Source organism: Capricornis sumatraensis, chromosome 2 (assembly GCF_032405125.1).
Source record: "Capricornis sumatraensis isolate serow.1 chromosome 2, serow.2, whole genome shotgun sequence".
Classification (NCBI taxonomy): Eukaryota; Metazoa; Chordata; class Mammalia; order Artiodactyla; family Bovidae; genus Capricornis; species Capricornis sumatraensis.
The window spans coordinates 96,588,895-96,611,990 of NC_091070.1; the positions used below are offsets into that span (position 1 = coordinate 96,588,895).

A 23,096-nucleotide genomic window follows, 5' to 3' on the forward strand; every position below is an offset into this window, starting at 1 on the left:
ATGTACTGTAGCCTTCCTTGGAAGAGGAACAGAAGAAACATAAAAAGACAAAGCTGGCTCAAAGTCCAAATTCTTACTTTATGTATGTAAAATGTCCAGGTAGCTACAAGATTACTTACAGCCAGGCTTACACAGTGGTGTTTGGTGTAGGTTTTTCAACTGTTGTGCCAGCCAATAGGAGGAAAGGCCAGACTCAGAAGGATGTTCATTTAGAAGAAAGCAATACTAATGATCCACACAGTTTCCTGAATCTGTGTCCTGTCACAGAAAGCCTTTTCAGTTCAGTGATTCCAGTTAATCTACCAAGATAATGTAATTATGTTTAATTTTTTGCAAGGTTTGCAACAATGCTCTCGTATTTTGGTGTCAGTTTTTAAGTAAAGCTTTGATTATGGACAACAAATTTAAAAAATAAAGGAAAACTGCTACTGGGTGTCTGATCTTAGCTCATCACCAGGATCCTATTGACTGAATCCCAGACTCAGTAAGCATCAACAGATTCAGAACCTGTATGACCGTTAAAGCGCTCAAGTCACATTGTGGCTTAAACCTGAGTTTACTTGTCTGTGATATATTAATAAAACCTGCCATTTCTACCATAGGAGAGCTGTCTGTGCATCTGATGAAATAGTATTGGGTAGGCTCAAAGCTTCGTTCAGGTTTTTCCATAAGTTGTTATGGAAAAACCCAAATGAACCTTTTAGCCAACCTAATATATAAGAAAGTGTTAGAGACTGTACAGTGAATATGTTCTACTGCTTGTTATGAATATTAATAATTATTAACTGTACTAAACGTTGGCCTTAAAAAAGAATTTTACAAGAATACCTTGTTTTCTTGTAGAGTAGATTTTTTAAACTGTGAAGTCCTTATTTTATAGTAAAAACACGTCTTAACATTGATTAAAGGAAAAGTAATGGTTTTCAGGGGCTTCCCAGGTGATGCTAGTGGTAAAGAACCTACCTGCCAATACAGGAGACATAAGAGATGTGGGTTTGATCCCTGGGTCAGAAAGATGCCCCTGGAGGAGGGTATGACAACCCACTCCAGTATTCTTGCTTGGAGAATCCCATGGATAGAGGAGCCTGGCAGGTTACGGTCCATAGGGTCACAAAGAGTCACACACAACTGAATCAACTTAGCACAGCACAGCACAGCAATGGTTATCAACCAACTGAGCTTTATAAAATATGAAGACTTATTACACAGAGATTATACTGTTCATGAGACACCTTTATAGTTAATTAAAAGAAATTTTTAGTAAGTTTTTCCTTTCAGAATATAAGATTGCACTAGTTTAAAAAGTCGTCTTTTGTCAGACAGTGGCAAGAATCATTCTCTCTCTTCTGTTGGAATGATGAGACCTAACATAAATGCCAGATTTCCAGTTCTCCTCTTTGATTCATAGAAGAATCTGAGCATCCCTTGTTTAATATTAATGTTTCTTAATATCCCTCAGTGCTTTTACAGACAAAAAGGCTGATCTTTCTGTCTCTCCATCATGCCATTGAGTATCTCCATTCTGTGCATTTTAAGTCACTTGATTTTCTCCCTTTTAAGGCACTTTATTTTTATTTTCTAATTTCCCTTTGTCTACCATTTTGCTTCTCTTTATTCATACTTTGTGTTTATCTTATCTTGGAGAAGAAGGAATGCATTGCATTAATATAAGAATATAGAAATTTCCCTTTCACATGTTTCAGCTCAGAAGCATTAAATAGCTATGCTTTACCTCAAATATTCTGTCACATTTTAGCATGTATTTATGTAATGTTGTACTTGAATGCTTTGCCTATTTAGTGCAGAATGTCAGTTCCAAATGAATTAATAAAAGATCATTTTCCCTATAGTGGTATCACTGTAGCTATTCAAACTATGGCCAGTATAAAACAACAGAAAACACTTTCCTGATTACTAGGGAAGTTTCTTGACCTAAAATTCCAAAAATGAGTAAGACCTTATAAAATACATTGGGTAAAGTTTCTACTTCTATAGAACTCTGAAATTTTAATAAAAAATGGAAAAATCCGAAGTCATATATGCATATTTGGGTTTGTTTTGAATATCAGCACTGGCTTCCAGCCTAAAGATAAACTTTAAAAAAAAATAACTGTTTTTAAGGACTTTTGAACAGAGCCTTTTGGTGTTTCATGTTCATTTGTGGAAGAGTTGCAAAAAAAAAGGGGGGGAGGTACATAAGCAAAATACCCAAAGATGATGATCAGATATTAGTATATGAATATGTATACAAATATGAATATTCGACTTTATCCTAGGAATTTAAGTAAATGTTACAGTAAGGCCACTACTTCAGAAGGGAGATATGAAAGAAGAATCCAGTCTTCCTGCTGGTGATACAGAACGTCTGAAAATGGCTTTGAGACGCTTTGCTCTTCAGGCTTTTATTGTGGGCCTAACACCTTACTTTAGACTGGTCCTTTGGCTGCACTTGGCAACCTGTAGCATAGCAATAGCAGTGTGAGTCTCTCAGACCTGTCTGACTCTGCAACCCCACAAACTGTAGCCCACCAGGCTCCTCTGTCTATGGGATTTTGCAGGCAAGAATTCTAGAGTGGATTGCCATCCCCTTCTCCAGAGGATCTTCCTGACCCAGGGACTGAACCCAGGTCTCCTGCATTGCAGGCAGACTCTTTACCATCTGAGCTACAGGGAAACCTATAGCATAGACACCAGTAAATGGCACCTGAGATGTCTCCTTAAGGCCATGACTGTGATACCAGTGGCTGTCACCAGCCCGTCTTAGATGGTGTGGTTAGATAAAGTTAATTCTCACTGGGCAGTTTGTCAGTATTCATAGCATTAGTATTGGCAATACAGTTTTAATATTCTAACAATAATTGAGATCAACTGTATGTCCATAAATTATAGCAAAAAGGAAAAAAACTGTTAAAGAATAAAACATGACTAAAATTATGCTGCTGATCCATGTATTGGAGTGTCCAAAAACTCAGTCTCCAGAGTTAAAAAAATATTTCTAAGGACATTTCCCTGGCACAGGTTATAATAAGACTTAACCTATTGTGCCTTAAAATATTAGACAAAAGTAGATGCTTTCTTTAGAGCAAGAGTTGGTTCAGGCTATTTTAACACTCATAAACCATGTTTTGTTCTTTAATTGTTCTTCAATAATTTACTACGTGAGGGTGATCAGTCTTGTGTGAAGAATCCTGAATTGGTAACCACATTTGTCATAGACTTATTTTAAAGTACATCCTTAAAAAATAAATAAATAAATAAATAAATAAAGTACATCCTTCTTCCCTCAATCAGTTCAGTTCAGTTTAGTCGCTCAGTCATGTCCGATTCTTAGCGACCCCATGAATCGTAGCATGCCAGGCCTCCCTGTCCATCACCAACTCCCGGAGTCTACCCAAAATCACGTCCATCAAGTCGGTGATGCCATCCAGCCATCTCATCCTCTGTCGTCCCATTCTCCTCCTGCCCCCAATCCCTCCCAGCATCAGGGTCTTTTCCAATGAGTCAACTCTTTGCATGAGGTTGCCAAGGTATTGGAGTTTCAGCTTCAGCATCAGTCCTTCCAATGAACATGGAGGACTGATCTCCTTTAGGATGGACTGGTTGGATCTCCTTGCAGTCCAAGGGACTCTCAAGAGTCTTCTCCAACACCACAGTTCAAAAGCATCAATTCTTCGGCGCTCAGCTTTCTTCACAGTCCAACTCTCACATCCATACATGACCACTGGAAAAACCATAGACTTGACTAGACAGACCTTTGTCGGCAAAGTAATGTCTCTGCTTTTGAATATGCTATCTAGGTTGGTCATAACTTTTCTTCCAAGGAGTAAGCGTCTTTTAATTTCATGGTTGCGGTCACCATCTGCAGTGATTTTGGAGCCCCAAAACATAAAGTCTGACACTGTTTCCACTGTTTCCCCATCTATTTCCCATGAAGTGATGGGACCAGATGCCATGATCTTCGTTTTCTGAATGTGGAGCTGTAAGCCAACTTTTTCACTCTCCTCTTTCACTTTCATCAAGAGGCTCTTTAGTTCCTTTTCACTTTCTGCCATAAGGGTGGTGTCATCTGCATATCTGAGGTTATTGATATTTCTCCCAGCAATCTTGATTCCAGCTGTGTTTCTTCCAGTCCAGCATTTCTCATGATGTACTCTGCATAGAAGTTAAATAAGCAGGGTGACACTATGCAGCCTTGACGTACTCCTTTTCCTATTTGGAACCAGTCTGTTGTTCCATGTCCAGTTCTAACTGTTGCTTCCTGACCTGCATACAGGTTTCTCAAGAGGCAGGTCAGGTGGTCTGGTATTCCCATCTCTTTCAGAATTTTCCACAGTTTATTGTGATCCACACAGTCAAAGGCTTTGGCATAGTCAATAAAGCAGAAATAGATGTTTTTCTGGAACTCTCTTGCTTTTTCCATGATCCAGCGGATGTTGGCAATTTAATCTGTGGTTCCTCTGCCTTTTCTAAAACCAGATTGAACACCTGGAAGTTCACAGTTCATGTATTGCTGAAGCCTGGCTTGGAGAATTTTGAGCATTACTTTACTAGTGTGTGAGATGAGTGCAATTGTGCAGTAGTTTGAGCATTCTTTGGCATTGCCTTTCTTTGGGATTGGAATGAAAACTGACCTTTTCCAGTCCTGTGGCCACTGCTGAGTTTTCCCAATTTGCTGGCATATTGAGGGCAGCACTTTCACAGCATCATCTTTGATTTGAAGTAGCTCAACTGGAATTCCATCACCTCCACTAGCTTTGTTCGTAGAGATGCTTTCTAAGGCCTGCTTGACTTCACATTCCAGGATATCTGGCTCTAGGTGAGTGATCACACCATCATGATTATCTTGGTCATGAAGATCTTTTTTGTACAGTTCTTCTGTGTATTCCTGCCACCTCTGCTTCTGTTAGGTCCATACCATTTCTGTCCTTTATCGAGCCCACCTTTGCATGAAATGTTCCCTTGGTATCTCTAATTTTCTTGAAGAGATCTCTAGTCTTTCCCATTCTATTGTTTTCCTCTGTTGCTTTGCAGTGATCACTGAGGAAAGCTTTCTTATCTCTCCTTGCTATTCTTTGGAACTCTGAATTCAGATGCTTATATCTTTCCTTTTCTTCTTTGCTTTTCACTTCTCTTCTTTTCACAGCTATTTGTAAGGCCTCCTCTGACAGCCATTTTGCTTTTTTGTATTTCTTTTCCATGGGGATGGTCTTGATCCCTGCCTCCTGTACAACATTATGAACCTCCATTCATTGTTCATCAGGCACTCTACCTATCAGATCTAGGCCCTTAAATCTATTTCTCACTTCCACTGTATAATCATAAGGGATTTGATTTAGGTCATACCTGAATGGTCTAGTGGTTTTCCCTACTTTCTTCAATTTCAGTCTGAATTTGGCAATAAGGAGTTCATGATGTGAGCCACAGTCAGCTCCCAGTCTTGTTTTTGCTGACTGTATAGAGCTTTTCCATCTTTGGCTGCAAAGAATATAATCAATCTGATTTTGGTGATGACCATCTGGTGATGTCCTTCTTCCTTACAGGAGCAAAAATCCAGCAACAATTGGCCAAAATATACAACAATGTAAAGAAACTTCAGCATCAGTTAAAAGATGCAAAGCCTACACCTGATTGTAAGTAAATTTACATTTTCAGTTTTTTTTATGTATTAGTTTTTTCTATTGTTCCTTAGAAAAATATATATTTTTAAATAAGTTTTTCTATTTGGCATTAATGTAGGAGCTAAACCCTACTTTTCGTTAGAGATTTATAAGGAAACATTGGAAAACTGTAATATCTGCTGTTTATATATTTTTTAGTCTTTAAAATGCTATTAAATGCTTACAAATTATGAAGTAGAACAAATATTAATGTCATATACAGGATGAATAGGGCTTCCCAGGTGGCACTAGTGGTAAAGAACCTGCCTGCCAATACAGGAGACATAAGAGATACAGGTTTGATCCCTGAATGGAGAAGATCCCTTGGGAGAGGGTATGGCAACCCACTCCAGTATTCTTGCCTGGAGTATCCCATGGACAGAGGAGCCTGGTGGACTGGAGTCCCTGCAGTTGCACAGAGTCAGACACGACTGAGGGACTTAGCAGCAGCAGCAGCTTCAGGTGAGGAATCTGTGGTATGCAAAGATTCAGGTTCAGGTGATAAAGAGGAAAAGATTCTTGATTATTTGCCTACTGTTCCCATCATTTGCTAATTGAAATTACTGCCTTTCAGAGGCATTTCACATACCTGAGGGAATGGCTAAGTAGTATTTGGGCAAATTGTAGTCATTTGTGAAAGACAGAGTAGTGTCCTTACCTCTTTCCTTATACCAACATTCATTCCTGAGAGATCAAAGCAGTACAGTCAAGTGCTCAAAGAAGTAAAGTGCTCAAGATGTGTGGGCTTGAGAATCAGGCACATGCTGGGTCAAATCCTTGAACTGTCAGGTAAGTGGCTTTAGGCAAGTTACTCAATCTGTTTGAGCTTTCACTTACTGAGCTTTGAAATGGAGATAATCATACAGCCTAACTCAGAGTTGTGGGAATGAAGTGAGACTGCACGTAGAGTGCTTATGCACTGCTTATAGCATAATCACTAGAAATAGTAAATATCCGAAACCATTAAAAATATTAGGAAAGAACATGGATTACTATTTTTATGATTATATTATAATTTATAAGAATGACAAAAGTCAGAAGTCATAAAGAAAAAAGTGGACGTAATTGACTATTCAAAAATACCGCAAACCTATCAGAAAAGTTGAAATACAAATTAGGATAATATTAGCAATATATATATAACTTAAAAAGCTAATATCCATAATGTGTAAAGAGTGTCTACAAATTCGAGCAAGAGAATGGGCAAAGATTATAAGTTGCATATTATAGCCAAAGAAACGCAAAACACATATGGAAAAGTGCTCAGGCTTAGTAATTATTATAAAAATGTCAGTTAAGTCAATGATAATAAATTTTTCATTATTTTGGAAATGGCTGGAATTGCATGAGACGGAGCACTCTCAGGAGCTGTAAATAGCTCGAGCCTCTTTGAAGGACAATGTGACAGTATTTTACATACTGTAAAGTGGGCATACTTTTTATAGCAATCAGTTATCCTCTAAAAATACTTATTTGAGGGGGAGGGATAGATTGGGAGTTGGGCATTGACATGTACGTACTGCAAAATAAATAGGCAACAGGGACCTGCTGTATAGCACAGGGAACTCTGCTTGATATTATATGATAACCTGAATATGAAAAGAATTTGAAAAAGAATGAGGTGAGGTGAGGTGAAGTCGCTCAGTCGTGTCCGACTCTTTGCGACCCCATGGACTGTGACCTACTAGGCTTCTCTGTCCATGGGATTCCCCAGGCAAGAATACTGGAGTGGATTGCCATTTCCTTCTCCAGGGGATCTTCCCGACCCAGGGATCGAAGCTGGGTCTCCCGCATTGGAGGCAGCCGCTTTAACCTCTAAGCCACCAGGGAAGCACCGAGAAAGAATAGATACATGTATATTTGTAACTGAATCACTTTGTTGTACACCTGAAAGCAGCACAATAGTGTTAATCGATGATAGTCTAATATAAAATGAAAATTAAAAAATAAAAACACTTATTTGAGCATCCAAAAATATGCAAAGATAGTTACTATAGCATTGCATCTATTGAAAGGTTCGTCAGTTGGAGAATTAATGATTTAGGGTAGCATTAGACAACAAAATGCCATGTAGCCATACAAAGAGTGAAGTACCATATGTATGTTGATATGGAAAGTTAATTACAACATATTGTTAAGGAAAAAGTACAAGTCAGAGAAAACATGTGATATAGAAGTTTTTTGGAAAAAAATAATATTTAAGGTATGTATGCTTAGGAAAAAATCTGAGATAAAATCTCAATCATAAAAATTTACTTTTTAAAAGAACATTTTTTTCTTATCTTTTAGGCTGAGAAATGTTTTTTAATTAAGAGAACATTCCAATTTTCTTCCTAATTTTTACTTCTTAGTCATAATAAAATATGACATAATTTTTCCCTTGTTTTTTTTTTTTTTTACAGTTGTTGAAAAGCTCAGAGAAATGATGGAGGAAATTGAAAATGCAATTAACACTTTTAAGGAAGAGCAGAGGTGGATGTATGTTTTAAACACATTTTAATTTAAAATTATTTACCTTTATTTTTCAATAACTCTTTACTAGGTAGTTGTATGTAAACTATTTTATTGTTACAAATTTAATACTAGTCTTACACAAAAGCAATATAATACCTCTCTTTTGCTTTAGGTTTTAGACTGCTTTTCATGTTTAAAGTGAATTTTCATTTATATTTGGAGTCTATAAACTCTCAAGAGTTTGAAAGATTGTTTTTTCCTCTGAGGAAACTCTTTGAAGGCTTAGATTTATAAATGTTAATAATGTGAAGTGGAGAAGATATCAAATGAGTTGGGAATAATAAAATTTGAAGGAAAACAAAGGGCTAACATGGATTGGTTTGTATCTTATTTTTCAAACTTTTATTTTTAAAATTTTAGATATGAAGAGCTTATTAAAGAAGAGAAAACAACTAATAATGAGTTGAGTGCCATATCAAGAAAAATTGACACATGGGCTTTGGGTAATTCAGAAACAGAGAAGGCTTTCAGTGCAGCATCGAGCAAAGTTCCTGTGGACAAAGTCACACCAAGTGCTCTTCCAGAAGAAGTGGTAGAGTTTGAAACGTTCCTCCAGCAGACAGGAGGGCGCCAGGGGGGCTGGGATGATTATGACCACCAGAACTTTGTGAAGATGAGAACCAAGCATAAAGGGAAACCAGCGTTCATGGGAGAAGTTCTGGAGCACCTTCCCGGAAGAACGCAGGATGAAGTTCAACAGCATGAGAAATGGTATCAAAAATTTCTGGCCCTAGAAGAAAGAAAAAAAGAGGTAATAAGAATTGTAATAGCTATTATTTACTGTATATTTCTGTGTTCTAGGACTGTGCTACACTCTTCAACATATATTATTAACTTTAGTGCAACCCTATGGAATATGTTAACGGTTTCCCCGCATCTCATAGCAGGTGAAACTGAGGCATTGAGAAGTTAAGTCATTTTAGTGGAACTATAGTTGACATAGTTGGGACTTCCCTGGTGGCTCAGAGGTTAAAGCGTCTGCCTGGAATGCGGGAGACCTGGGTTTGATCCCTGGGTTGGGAAAATCCCCTGGAGAAGGAAATGGCAACCCACTCCAGTACTCTTGCCTGGAGAATCCCATGGAGGGAGGAGCCTGGTAGGCTACAGTCCATGGGGTCACAAAGAGCTGGACACGACTGAGTGACTTCACTTCACTTAATAGTTGACATACTCAACATCCAGCATAATCTACTCTAAGAAATAATACAGTGAGTCAGAAAACATCTGACAGTGGTCAACATTCTCTGTCAACTGGAAATAGGAAATTCAGATTTAACCAGGCTTTTGATAAAAGTCATCATACTGGTGAAGTCCACATTATTTTCAACAGAAAATAAAGAGGGCAGTAGGGAAAAAAAATTCTTTGACTCAAAAGTTTCTAAATAGTTTTGGAACTTTAGTTGCACTACTTATTTTAAAAGACTCAAAGTTTTGGCAACCCCCGAGTACAAAGTAACTCTTAATTGTAGCAAATACCTGAAAGGTCCCATTTTCACAAAAATGTTACTGTGGAGTACAAAGTAACTCTTAATTGTAGCAAATACCTGAAAGGTCCCATTTTCACAAAAATGTTACTGTGGCTCTGGTTTAGATTAGGATTCCTCAACACTGGCATTCGTGACTGTTTGGACTGGATAGTTCTTTACTGTGAGGGCTGTCTTGTGCACTGTAGGGTGGTTAGCACCATCCTTGACCTCCACCCAGGAGATGCTGGTAGCACCACCTTAAATATGGTGATCAAAATATCTGTAGACATTACTAGATGTCCTCTGGAGGGTAGAAATTGCCCCTGGTCAAGAACCATAGGCTTAGATAGTCCTAAGTTGTTGTTGTTGTTGTTTTTGTAGACTTGAGCGCAATAAATTTTAATTCAGTTTGGTTTGACAAGAAAGGTATGACGGATAGCAGACAACATACCCAAAAAGGAGCATTAAAGAAATACTTGATTCTACATATAAAGTATTAAGAGGAAATAGCTGGTGGTTTGTTGTTGCTATTGTTTCTCTCCAAAATAAGTTGAATGTTCATAAGGTTGACAGTTAAAACCTTAAGAAAACATTTTGAAGCATAAGTCATTAAGAAAAATAACGATCTAATAATTATTTGGACTTCTCTGGTGGCTCAGACGGTAAAGCGTCTGCCTGCAAGGTGGGAGACCCGGGTTCAATCCCTGGGTTGGGAAGGAAGTGGCTACTCAGTCCAGTATTCTTGCCTGGAAAATCCCATGGATGGAGGAACCTGGTAGGCTACAGTCCATGGGGTCACAAAGAGTTGGACACTACTGAGTGACTTCACACACAAGAATTATTTGGGATTTTTTTCCAGGGGCCAGCAAAGTGGTCTGAGGACTAGCAAAGTCAGCATCACCTGGGAACTTGTTAGAATTTAGCAGGGTCCAACCCCAGACCTAGTCTGAACTCAGGGAGTGGGGCCCCAAAATCTGAGTTTAAATAAAGCCTCTAGGTTATTCTGTTAACAAGCTCAAGTTCCAGAACCACCTGTCTAGGGTAAAGGAACAGACAGTGTTGCTTAACTGTGCTGCTTGTAATAAAGGTAAACCACCTAGATTCTGGCTTTCTCTTCTTGTTCCCAGCCATTCTGTGTCCTGATCCCTAATGACTGATTGAATGTCGGGGGGATATAGGAAAGAGTGTGAAAGAAGAGATGTCATTTACTAAAGCAGGACATGTTTGAGGAGAAATGGGAAGTTTGGGAGTATAGTATCAGGAATGCAGTTTTGTATTTTGGGGTTTTTTTGGCCACACCCTGCGGCATGCAGGATATTAAGTTCCCTGAGCAGGGATCAAACCCATGCCCCCTGCGGTGAAAGCATGGAGTCTTAACCACTGGGTGGCCAGGCAAGTCCAGAAATGCATTTTAAATCTGTTGAGTTGAGAAGGTTGAGTAGAAAATTTACCATTCTTCTCTTCCACTTCCTTTAACATATCCTACGTTTTGCCTAAATGAACATACTTCTTTTCAGACGCTCCATGAACTTTCTGGTCCACGTCCTCTTGCTGATCTTGTTCTCACTTTCTGGAACCTCCTTCTTTCTTCCACCCTCCACTGCTAACTCACCTACATCTGCCCAGACCATATGCTGCTTCCTTTTGCCTGCTCACCCCTCAGAATTTCACTAGCACTTGTTTATATGTCTTGTGTGATATGCGATGGCGTGTTCTAAAATATGTTCTAGTATTTATGCGCATGTCTTATCTCACCTAGAGCAGTGCTGGTCAAACTTGGTCCATGGACTGGATGTTAGTTTGCAAACTATTTCTGGTCTTCAATGAGTTATTGTGATTATACAAGAATCAGCTACCTAGTAAGCATGCTATTTTGGAGAAGGCAATGGCACCCCACTCCAGTACTCTTGCCTGGAAAATCCCATGGACACAGGAGCCTGGTGGGCTGCAGTCCATGGGGTCGCAAAGAGCTGGACACGACTGAGTGACTTCACTTTCACTCTTCACTTTCATGCATTGGAGAAGGAAATGGCAACCCACTCCAGTGTTCTTGCCTGGAGAATCCCAGGGACGGGGGAGCCTGGTGGGCTGCTGTCTGTGGGGTCGCACAGAGTGGAACACAACTGACATGACTTAGCAGCAGCAGCCGCAAGCATGTTATTTAGTTCAATTGACTGTTTTTTCATAGAAAACTCCCTCGTTGAAAGACGCAGTGCGTTGATTTGCCTTCTGGCACGAATTCCTGATACTGCTGTGGACTGGGACTCTGAGTGGCACTGGCCTAGTTGGCATTTGGTATTGTGTAAGCACCTGTGGCTCCTATTCACAGTGTCTTGCGCATCGTACACGCAGCATAAGCATGTATTTCATGAAAGTGGATGACATATCATGAGGAACTTCAGGCGAAAGTAATTCAGTTTCCTTTATGGCATAGAAAAGGCCGCTAGAATTTTGAATAATCTTTACATATCCACATATAAAGATATGAAGCTATTTTCCTTTTTTTTTTTTTTTTTTTGCACTTTTGAAGCACTATGTGCCAGGCACTGACTCATTTAAACTTTAGAACAACCCTGTTTGAGAAATGCTACCTACCACTTACAGATGAGCAAAATGAGGACAGAAACATGTAACGACTCATCCAAGGTTACACCTAGTAAATGGCAAAGCCAGGATTTGGTCCCAGATACCTGGCTTCAGAGCACATATCCTCACTTACCTCACTTTAACTCCTTTTCTGAATTTGACCAGAGATGGGTCACTCAGAAGGGATTATAAGCCTAGAAAGAGAATTTGGAAACAGAAGTGAAATGATCAGAGGAAAGGACTGTTTCCCCCTGAACATCAAGGAAGGAGGTAAAGGGGAGGAGGAGACTTCATGAGGTGCAGTCCTTGTGTACCTGGTGATTCAAAGAGGAAGAGAAAGGCCAATGGAAAGGCCATTATTTAGTGTTTTAAAAGATACATTAAATTTTTTACAAAGAGAAGTAGAAAAAAATTGCATTGGTTTAAAAAACCACTTTTCAAACCTAAGCAACAAGCATACTGCAGTCACTATGTAGAAAGAGATACAGATTTGAGGTTGTATTTTAAAATGCTTTTGGCGGGAATTCCCTGGCAATCCAGTGGTGAAGACTTGGTGCTTTCACTGTCGAGGCCCAGGTTTGGTCACTGGTTGGGGAACTAAGATGCCACATGCTTCGCGGTGCAGCCAAATAAAAATAAAACATAAAATGCTTTTGGTTATTAAAAAAAATTTTTTCTTGCTATTGTTTTTTAACCACATAGTCTATTCAGCATTGGAAAACCAAAAAGCAGCAAAAAAAGGAGGAAATTTTCAAATTAAAGGAAAAAGACAGCATACAAGTACTTTCTCATAGTAAACAGGAAGATAATCAAAAACAAAAAGAAGAACAAAGAAAGAAGCAAAAATTGGCCATTGAAGCTTGGAAAAAGCAGAGAAGTATAGAAATGTCAATGAAAAATGCTTCCCAGTTAAAAGAGGAGGAAGAGAAAGAGAAAAAGCAGCAGAGAGAGCGTCAGCGCCAGTGTAAACTAAAATTGCTGCTGGAGACTTACACCCAACAGAAGAAAGAACAGGAAGAATTTTTGAGACTTGAAAAGGAGATACGGGAAAAGACAGAAAAGGCAGAAAAAAGGAAAACTGCTGCTGATGAAATTTCCAGGTTTCAAGAAAGAGTGAGTAAATACATTTCCTGAATAATTTTTCAGCGATACACATGGAGGTATTACTTCCAGGCTCAGTTCAGCGAAAATTAATTGAATGCTTCTTAGGTGTCTGGCCTGGACCTAGCGTTAGTACTCCAAAAGAAGTAGGCTATGCTCTCTGTTTTCTAGTAGGTTATAGTCTAGTGGGAATGACTGGTGTGCAAATAGGGGACTTCGCTGTGATCTGGTACACAGTGTGGCGCTTGAGGTGCGGACAGACCGCTTGGGGAGGTGGAGTGCACGGAGGGAAGCTCACCACAGCTGCGTGAGACAGGAGGCGACGCTTGAGTCTTGAAAGAGGAGAAAGGGAAGGAAAGGGGAGCTCGCTTCCTAGCGGAGGGAGCAGCATGAGTGGGCAGCTTGGAGGAGCGTAGCGCTAGCTTGTGGGGGACTGTAAACACTTCAGTATTCTTAGGGGGAGACGGAAGCCGGCAGGAGGCGAGACTGGAAAGGCAGCCACAGCCCAGGCCAGGAAGGTCTTGTCTGCTCTGCCAGACTGGCTGGGATTTCCCCGCAGGCGATTTGCTTCCTTGGTCACTGTCCAGCTTCCTACCACAGTGTAAGCTCCATGAAGGCAGAGGTTTTGTCTTTTTCGTTCATGCTTTACCCTAGGGTCTAGCACATGATACCCAGTATATACTCAAAGGAATCAAGGTTATTGCTGAGAGGTAGGATTATAGTGATTTTAAACAAATGTATACAAGAAAACTCCTAATCAAAGAAAGAAGTTGCAGTCTCATCAGATAGGGTGGAATTCAGTCCAAATATATTAAAGACAAGGAAGGGTACTTTAAAATGAAAAAGAGTACAAATGAGAGATAACTTAAGAATTGCATCAAAATATACATGCAAATATGGGCAACACTCATAAAGCAAAACATAAGGGAAGTACAAAGAAAAATAATAAAAAATAATAGGCCTAACACATTACTAATGGTATTTCTTTGGGCTCATATATAAAAATAAAAATCTCCCTAAACAACCAAAGATCCATTCCCCAAAAAGGCAAGCAAGTCACATAATAAAAGACTTAGAAAAAAAGAAAACCTTGTATTATACAGAAAGTATAATGCAAGAGATCTAAAACCAGATATCTCTGTATTGATAACTGAAAATTTTACCCATTAAAAGAAAGGAACTTTTAGATTGACCCATAAAATAAACAGTTGAAAGAAAGTGATTCAGAAAGGATGTGCATGTGTTATATTGATATTCAGAGAAAATAAAGCTCTTAGGTTTTCTCTTTTTGGAAAAACCTGATATTAAAGGTATATTGCTGTTTAAGGTAATTTAATTTTACATGCAAGCAACTAAACTTTGAAACAAATTCTAGTTAATTTTACTTCTTAATGTTATCTTTTTTGTTGGTATATGTCTTTTAGGATTTACATAAACTTGAATTGAAAATTCTGAATAGACAATTAAAGGAAGATGAGAAGGCACAAAAACAAAGAAAACTGGCAAAATTAAAAGAAAAGGTACTCTACACTGAGATTAATTTATTTTCATTGTTATCATAATTCTTTTATTTGTAAGGGTACAAACATAAAGTCCAATTCTCTTTTATCTCCATCTCCTTTATTTCATACTTACTTATTTACCAATTACAAAGCAACTGTTTTAATTCTACCATTTCACATTATAAGCACCTCGTTTTCTTGTACCCTGAATTCCTTCTCTCTTCCTGCTCTTCGTTCTTTTCTTCATTCTTCCTATGTGAAAAAAAGTGAAAGTGTTAATTGCTCATTTATGTATAACTCTTTGCAACCCCATGGGCTGTGGCCCACAAGGCTCCTTTGTTCATGGAATTCTCCAGGCCAGAATACTGGAGTAGATAGCCTTTCCCTTCTCCAGGGGATCTTCCCAACCCAGAGATCGAACCCAGGTCTTCTGCATCGCAGGCGGCTACTTTATTGTCTGAGCCACCAGAGAAGAAGCCCCCATTCTTCCTATATGAGCCTGTATTTTAGATCTATAGCAGCTGTGAGCATTGTTTAATTTCATTGGTGATAAAGATACTAGTGACTCTCACAGATGAAACAAAGGACTACTTACTGGTGGTTATCATCTTAAATTTATTGTCCGTCATAGTTTGCTGAGTTATATTTCCCTCATGCTGCTGCTGCTGCTGCTGCTAAGTTGCATCAGTTGTGTCCGACTCTGGGCAACCCCATAGACAGCAAGCCCACCAGGCTCCCCTGTCCCTGGGATTCTCCAGGCAAGAACACTGGAGTGGGTTGCCATTTCTTTCTCCAATGCATGAAAGTGAAAAGTGAAGTCGCTTAGTCGTGTCCAACTTGCAGCCCCCCATGCTCCTCTGTCCATGGGATTTTCCAGGCAAGAGTACTGGAGTGGGGTGCCATTGCCTTCTCCGACTTCCCTCATGAGAGAAATACAAAAAAATAACAGCGGAAGTAGAATAAAGTAACTAGAAAAAATAAATTAACATTTTATTAGTAAATTGATGTAATCCAAATTTTATTTTAGCTGTATGAGCACAATTAGAAGATTACTGAAGAGGTTATTAACAGTTTTATATCTGTCTAGGGAATATCAAGTATTTTTCTTAAACCTGCTTTCTGTTACTAAGGATCTTACAAGTACAAACTGAATAGTTCATATAAATTAACTGGCACTCATTTTCCTTCCGATTACAGGTTGAAAACAATGTTAGTAGAGATCCCTCTAGACTTTACAAACCTACCAAAGGTTGGGAAGAACGGACCAAAAAGATAGGACCAACAGGCTCTGGGCCACTTCTACATATCCCACATAGGTAAAGAAGGAGTTAGAATGGGTGTTCACTCTATAAGCTAATAAACTGTATATGAACTGTATATATTCTATGTAATTTATGTATATTGTATAATAAAGTTTACTATAAACTTTTTAAAGAGTGTATAGATAAAACAAATCTATATACTTTTTAAAAGTTAACATTTAATCAAGACTTTTAAAAAATACCCTATATATTTATACTCTCTTTTCTTCTCCTTAGGGCTATTCCAACCTGGAGACAAGGAGTTTAGAAAATATGGGATCATGAAATTGGCATTCAGTTGATGAGAATGTTAGCATATGGAGTTATAGGAGGAGGGAATGACCATGTCCGTAAAATTTTATTAGCCTCTTCAGATTGATTATTGTGTTGCATGTGAATTGGCAGGTATTAAGTTCTACAATGCATTGTCGTTAGTATTTCTTGTTTATACTAAGAGGGTAATTAATATATGTTGGCCTGCTGATGTCAAAGTTCTTTGAATAAGTTTATGTTAGAAACAGTATTTTATTTAAATACTTAAAACATTTGAAAGATTTTTTTTTTGTCATGGCATGGCAAAATAAATTGAGACAATCATACAGTGACATTTTTAAACCAAGATTTTGTACCATTTATAACTTGGAACTAAATTAACTTGAGTAACAAAAATTTTAAGTTTTTTCTTTTGAGTTATGAAATAAGTTAGAACTTTTTCTAAGTTTAACAAATTGGTAATTTGTCAGTTACTACATTTTTGTGTAACAAATATTTTGTATTTGTTTGAAGCATGCTTTGTTTTATAAGGAAAATATTTATTTTAAAAATACACTTCTCACCTCCTATATATTCTGTTATTTGCATTATTGATACACAATCTTACTGGTCTCCTTCAGCTGTTTCACGTCTCCGTTCAGCCTTCCTGGGCCCACACGTTTATAAACCTGTGTCCTTCACATCTTCTCCCTGGGCCCACACGTTTATAAACCTGTGTCCTTCTCATCTTCTTCCTGGGCCCACACGTTTATAAACCTGTGTCCTTCTTATCTTCTCGGCTGATGCAGTTTTCTTTGGTGCTTTGTTTGCCTCAAGATTACCAAAGTTTTGTTTTTAACAGCATCGGAAGTAAGCTGACTTTAAAGGACTGTGATATTTCTTAGTGGTATTTAAAATTTTTAAATTGGTAGACTAATACATTTGGTCAAAAGAGTCAGTTTTAAAATTTCCAAACTTTTATAAATGAAAACACAATTTCACTTCATTCGACTCGATTTTATGAAAAAAATTTTTTTAAATCTTAGTTCCTAACTTCAAGTAGTTCCCACCATACAGGAAGGGCATCACATACATGATAAATATAAGAAACTTCATTTCTTATAACTTTTATCTCAGAGTATGTTAATTACAATTTGATCATTTAGGTCAAATGACTTAGATACAAATTTACTAGGAGTAGTGTTTAAAACCTTTTCTTATTTCACAGTTAATATTCAAAGTAGATGGCTTCCAGATTTTGGAAACTGAATTCTATTTATACAATTCTTGGTTCAAAAAGAGAGAATTAATATAAAACACGATTTCTCAGGAATGCCCATTTTATTTGTTGCACTTGTTCTCCATAACTTTTTAAAATGATTTGAGGTGGCTTAGAAATAAAATACAAATAACAGGACAAGAGTATTTAAAAACAGAATTGAATAACAACAAGATAGAGCAAAGTAAAGGTTTCTTATGCATTGCTTTCTAACATGTTGCTTTTTTGTTGTACACAAATACAGCTTTCTGTTTCCCGAATTTAAGGTAAGCCTATTGTATTGGGTGAGGTAATTCTTACAGTTTTTACTTAATTTTTTTTTTTAATAAAAGAAAGTATAGTATTTTGAAGAAACTTGTCCTTGTAGTTGTATCTGAAGTAAATAAGGAATTTATCATATGGATCCTTTGTATAAAGGATGTAGAGGAAACATAATGTCTTCAGTTACAGGCTCATGGAAAAGATGTCAAATAAACATTTCTTATACTGGATTAAGAAATTGAGGGAAAAAACACTAAAGGAAAAATGTTATAAAGCACCCACAATTCTACTACTCTAAAGGTAACTTCTCCTGAAAATATACCTACATATTTTAAGTAGCTATTCTTAGAGTACATTTTAGATACTATACTATTATCACTTAGCATTACATCACATACAGTTTTTCTATGTTTCTATATAATTCAAACATTATCATTTAATAGCTAAATATTCAGTTTTATAGATACTCTGTCATTCCTATACTTTGAAGACTTGTGGTCTACATTTTCTAGCTAATAATGTGCAGTGACATTCTATGTGAAGGGTTAGATTCTGTCACATGTAGGTCAGAATCACCCATGAAAAGGTGGATGATTACTTACCTAGGAAGTATATTCTCTCTCAGTGAATCCACCATAGAAATATTTTCTCCATTTGGATCATATTAGTAGTTCTTGAGCTGAAAATCAGATGAAATATTTTGCTTCTCGCTAAGAGCCAGGTTGAATAGACTGTCATTCTGTCTGAGCTTTGAATAGCTTCAGCCATTTGGTGGTGTATCTGTGCAAGTGAGAAAAATCTTCATTGTAATCATGGAATGAAAACTCCTCTAGACTGGACATACCTATGGACAGTGACTTTTGGCCTCCATGTTTGTACAGAAGCACCAAGGACAGCTCTCTTCCCATACCTGGCAGTTTGTTAATGCAGTATTTGTTAAAGACATGTAGGAATACCTAGAATAATTAGTTACTAGTACCTAACATTCAGAAAACGAAGATCATGGCATCCGGTCCCATCACTTCATGGGAAATAGGTGGGGAAACAGTGGAAACAGTGTCAGACTTTATTTTTTTGGGCTCCAAAATCACTGCAGATGGTGACTGCAGCCATGAAATTAAAAGACGCTTACTCCTTGGAAGAAAAGTTATGACCAACCTAGATAGCATATTCAAAAGCAGAGACATTACTTTGCCAACAAAGGTCCGTCTAGTCAAGGCTATGGTTTTTCCAGTGGTCATGTATGGATGTGAGAGTTGGACAGTGAAGAAAGCTGAGCGCCAAAGAATTTTGAACTGTGGTGTTGGAGAAGACTCTTGAGAGTCCCTTGGACTGCAAGGAGATCCAACCAGTCCATTCTGAAGGAGATCGGCCCTGGGATTTCTTTGGAAGGCATGATGCTAAAGCTGAAACTCCAGTACTTTGGCCACCTCATGAGAAGAGTTGACTCACTGGAAAAGACTCTGATGCTGGGAGGGATTGGGAGCAGAAGAAGGGGACGACCGAGGATAAGATGGCTGGATGGCATCACTGACTCAATGGACGTGAGTCTGAGTGAACTCCAGGAGTTGGTGATGGACAGGGAGGCCTGACGTGCTGCGATTCATGGGGTCGCAAAGAGTCGGACATGACTGAGCGACTGAACTGAGCTGAACATTATGCAGGGTGCTTTGGGTTGGTGAAAACTCCAGCCCACATGGTATGCTTTTTAAGAAATACATTTTCTAAAAAGAAGGCTAACAAAATTATGCCCAAACTTGTATCAGCTGACTGTAAAAATCGAGTTCAGACCAGGTCCTTGCGTGGATATTTTCCCCTAAGACTACCTCATAAACTTTTAAAGGGAAGGATGTATGGCTGAAGCAACTGAAATCCCTCTTTTTGAAGAAAATTAAAAAGAAGCTTATGCTATTTCACTTTCTAGCATATGCAATGACAACCCACTCCAGTACTCTTGCCTGGAAAATCCCATGGACGGAGGAGCCTGGTGGGCTGCAGTCCATGGGGTTGCACAGAGTCGGACACGACTGAAGAGACTTAGCAGCAGCAGCAGCATATGCATATTTGGAGAACACCTAGCGTTTATTTGCTGTTGCAAATTGATGCATTATTGATGCTGGATGACACACTGACTTAAAGAGTAAAATCTCTAGTGTCCTAAAAGAAAATGACACAAACCCTCGTATGCGAATCAACAGTGATGTGTGTGTGTCTGTGATACAAACCCGTATATGGGAATCAACAGTGGTGTGTGTGTGTGCGCGCGCGCACGCACATGCAATTCCTGGTATTCTAGAAGACTAGAAACATCTCTTGTGTAGCGTCGATAATGGTTTAATGAGCATTTAGTTATCTCTGTATTAGTTTTGTAGATTTTCTCCATTCAGCTTAAAACTGTGGCCCTCCAAAAATGAATCTGTTGGCAACTCTATACTGACTTATTTCAGTTTTCGTATATATCATCTTAATGTTGTTTCAGTTTAGTTCAGTCGTTCAGTCGTGTCTGACTCTTTGCGACCCCATGAATCGCAGCACGCCAGGCCTCCCTGTCCATCACCAACTCCCGGAGTTCACTCAGACTCACGTCCACTGAGTCCGTGATGCCATCCAGCCATCTCATCCTCTGTTAGGGCCCTAATTTTTTTCAAAACGACCTTGAAGCTATTGACCTTGCACTTCTTCCCCAAAATCGAACGAAGATAAAAGTTCTGGAAGGATTTGTCGGCTGAATTTTACAGGGTTTAAGAGGTGTTTCCAAAGCTTTGGGCTTAGAGTACAAAAGGGCAAGATCGTGCCCCACCAAAGGGTAAATCTGAGGGAGAAATTGCCACGTAAGGCTTTCGGTTGACAGCATGTAGTTTTAATCGTCAACTGGGGCGGGGGCGGACGCACGCCCCCTCCCCACGCACGCCCCCTCCCCACGCACGCCCCCTCCCCACGCACGCCCCCTCCCCACGCACGCCCCCTCCCCACGCACGCCCCCTCCTCACGCACGCCCCCCAGGTGTCGCCCCTCGGTTTCCTTCAAACCGCGCGCCAACTGCTTCCGGGTCGCCGCGGACGTCGTTTCCGTAGCAATATGGCGGCCACGGAGGATGAGCGGCCGGCGGGGAGCGGAGAGGGAGAGCGGTTGGATTTCCTGCGAGACCGGCACGTGCGGTTCTTCCAGCGCTGCCTCCAGGTTTTGCCTGAGCGCTACTCTTCTCTGGAGACCAGCAGGTAATTGGTAGCTCACAGTCAGCGGGGCCGACACGGGGCCCGGCCCCCTGAAAGGCGCTGCGGAGCTTGACGGCTTAGTGGGCACCCACAGCGGGCTGCGCCGCCGCCCACTGGGCACTGCCTCGCCTCCCGGGCCGTGGTACAGTCCCCATTGCTCCCGCGAGCTAAGGCGAGAGGGCTGGGACGAGCTGGAAGTCGCGGGCTTTTGGAATCTTCAGGTTCCGCCCTTTTTCACTTCCCAACCATTTTTTCGTATCAACTCTGAGCTGCTTCCCCGAGCCTGTGAGTCACTTGGTCTCACTTCTGAGTATAAAAAGAGCTAACTAATAATCTCCATTGCTTCCCTTGCCTCCGTAAGGTCATTAACTCTTCATTGAATGTCTGTAAGGCATTCAATGGATAGGCGCGGCAGAGAGCCTCTAAGGTTTCCGTAGATAAGAACTTTGCAGGAATTCTAAGTCTTAAGGATTGGCATAAAAGGTAAAGTGCTGGTTGGAGCAACCAGTTAAAGTTTTATTTGCAGTAGCATTGTGAGTTGGGGTTGTCTGAGGACTGTGATCTGGCAGAAGCTAAGAAACTTAATTAACCACTCAGAGTAGAAGTCGGAATGAGAAGAACGAGAGGAGGAGGCGATCTTTGCTCTGCATTGCTGTATTTCAAAGTGAGATTCCAAAGATGCCTTGGACTGGCTTGGAAGAGAAGGCAGATTGGTTTTGCCCTGATCTCTTTCCGTATTTTCTTAACTGAGCCTGGGGTTAAACGGTTTGACCGTTTCATGAGTGGGTCAGTTTGGGAAGGTTTATAGATTACATACACGGTCAAGAAATATTATACAGGTGCTGGAGGACAGCTGAACAAGACACTCAGACAGTTTCAGTAGGGCTTTCAATAGGTTCCTAAACCAGATTTCCTTCAACTTTCCCTAGTCACCCTTTCCAAAAGAGACTACTTCCAGTCACCACCTGAAATTATATATTGATTGATTGATTTGTTTAATATCTTTCACACAGGATTGTAGACGTTAGGAAGGCACAGTTTTTGTCTTTCTTGTTTACTTCTATAACACCTGGACTGCTTCATCCAATTTGGTAGCCACATTTGGATATTTAAATTTGAATCAAAGTTAAATAAAATTTAAGAATCACTTCCTCTGTTTGCAGTAGCTACCACACTTCAAGTGCTCAGTCACCACATTGGCCTGTGGCTTTTGTTTGTGTTTCAACATTTCCGTCTTTTCAAAAAATCCTGCTGGACAGCATTGCACTGGATCCTTGACTAACCTGGCATAAAGGCCGACAATAAGTACATAATTTTGTTGAGTAATCATTCTGAGCTTAGCCCTGAAAGATGAGCAGATTTTTGCTAAAGAAGCAGTGAAGCATCATTTATAGTCCTTTCTCCGTCCATGTGCATTGTTTGACTAGTAGAGCCTATGTCTTGACCTAAATTAGCATTTCCAAAACTCAGTCAATTGATTGTGATGGTATGGGATGTTTAGAAATATACTGGTAAATCACATTTATTGTTTATGATGATTAATTTTATGTGAATTTAAGGCATTTGAATTAAAAATATCATCGTGTTTTGACTGTTGAACAGTTGAACTTTGTTGGTAGCTACCACAGGTCTGTGTTGCTTTTTCAAAATGCCACTGTGTTTGATCTCTTTAAAATTCAGCAAGGACAAAACCATATAGACTAATGTACTTGGGCTGCTGCTGCTAAGTCGCTTCAGTCGTGTCCGATTCTGTGCGACCCCATAGACAGCAACCTGCCAGGCTCCCCCGTCCCTGGGATTCTCCAGGCAAGAATACTGGAGTAGGTTGCCATTTCCTTCTCCAGTGCATGAAAGTGAAAAGTGAAAGTGAAGTCGCTTAGTCGTATCCAACTCTTAGCGACCCCATGGACTGTAGCCCACCAGGCTCCTGTGTCCATGGGATTTTCCAGGCAAGAGTCCTGG

At 39.5% G+C, this 23,096-nt stretch overlaps 2 protein-coding genes and 1 pseudogene across 3 annotated transcripts in view; all 3 read left to right on the forward strand.

The window, feature by feature from the left end:
* The window catches only part of CCDC112 (coiled-coil domain containing 112), a 30,515-nt gene extending 13,952 nt beyond the window's left edge, over positions 1-16,563 (forward strand). The window contains exons 4-10 of one of the 2 annotated variants that reach the window (XM_068966017.1): positions 5,541-5,630; positions 8,060-8,135; positions 8,532-8,922; positions 12,926-13,336; positions 14,749-14,844; positions 16,024-16,142; positions 16,365-16,563. In XM_068966017.1, coding sequence (XP_068822118.1) covers positions 5,541-5,630; positions 8,060-8,135; positions 8,532-8,922; positions 12,926-13,336; positions 14,749-14,844; positions 16,024-16,142; positions 16,365-16,395 — 1,214 coding nt within the window. In that variant the 3' untranslated portion in view covers positions 16,396-16,563. The remainder of the gene's footprint in view (positions 1-5,540; positions 5,631-8,059; positions 8,136-8,531; positions 8,923-12,925; positions 13,337-14,748; positions 14,845-16,023; positions 16,143-16,364) is intronic. The other variant, XM_068966018.1, reaches the window with a different exon arrangement.
* Positions 81-229, forward strand: LOC138074214 (small ribosomal subunit protein eS27-like; annotated as a pseudogene).
* A 4,434-nt stretch (positions 16,564-20,997) lies between the features above and the next one.
* Positions 20,998-23,096, forward strand: part of PGGT1B (protein geranylgeranyltransferase type I subunit beta) — a 59,092-nt gene continuing 56,993 nt past the window's right edge. Inside the window, exon 1 of the mRNA XM_068964766.1 lies at positions 20,998-21,137. Coding sequence (XP_068820867.1) covers positions 20,998-21,137 — 140 coding nt within the window. The remainder of the gene's footprint in view (positions 21,138-23,096) is intronic.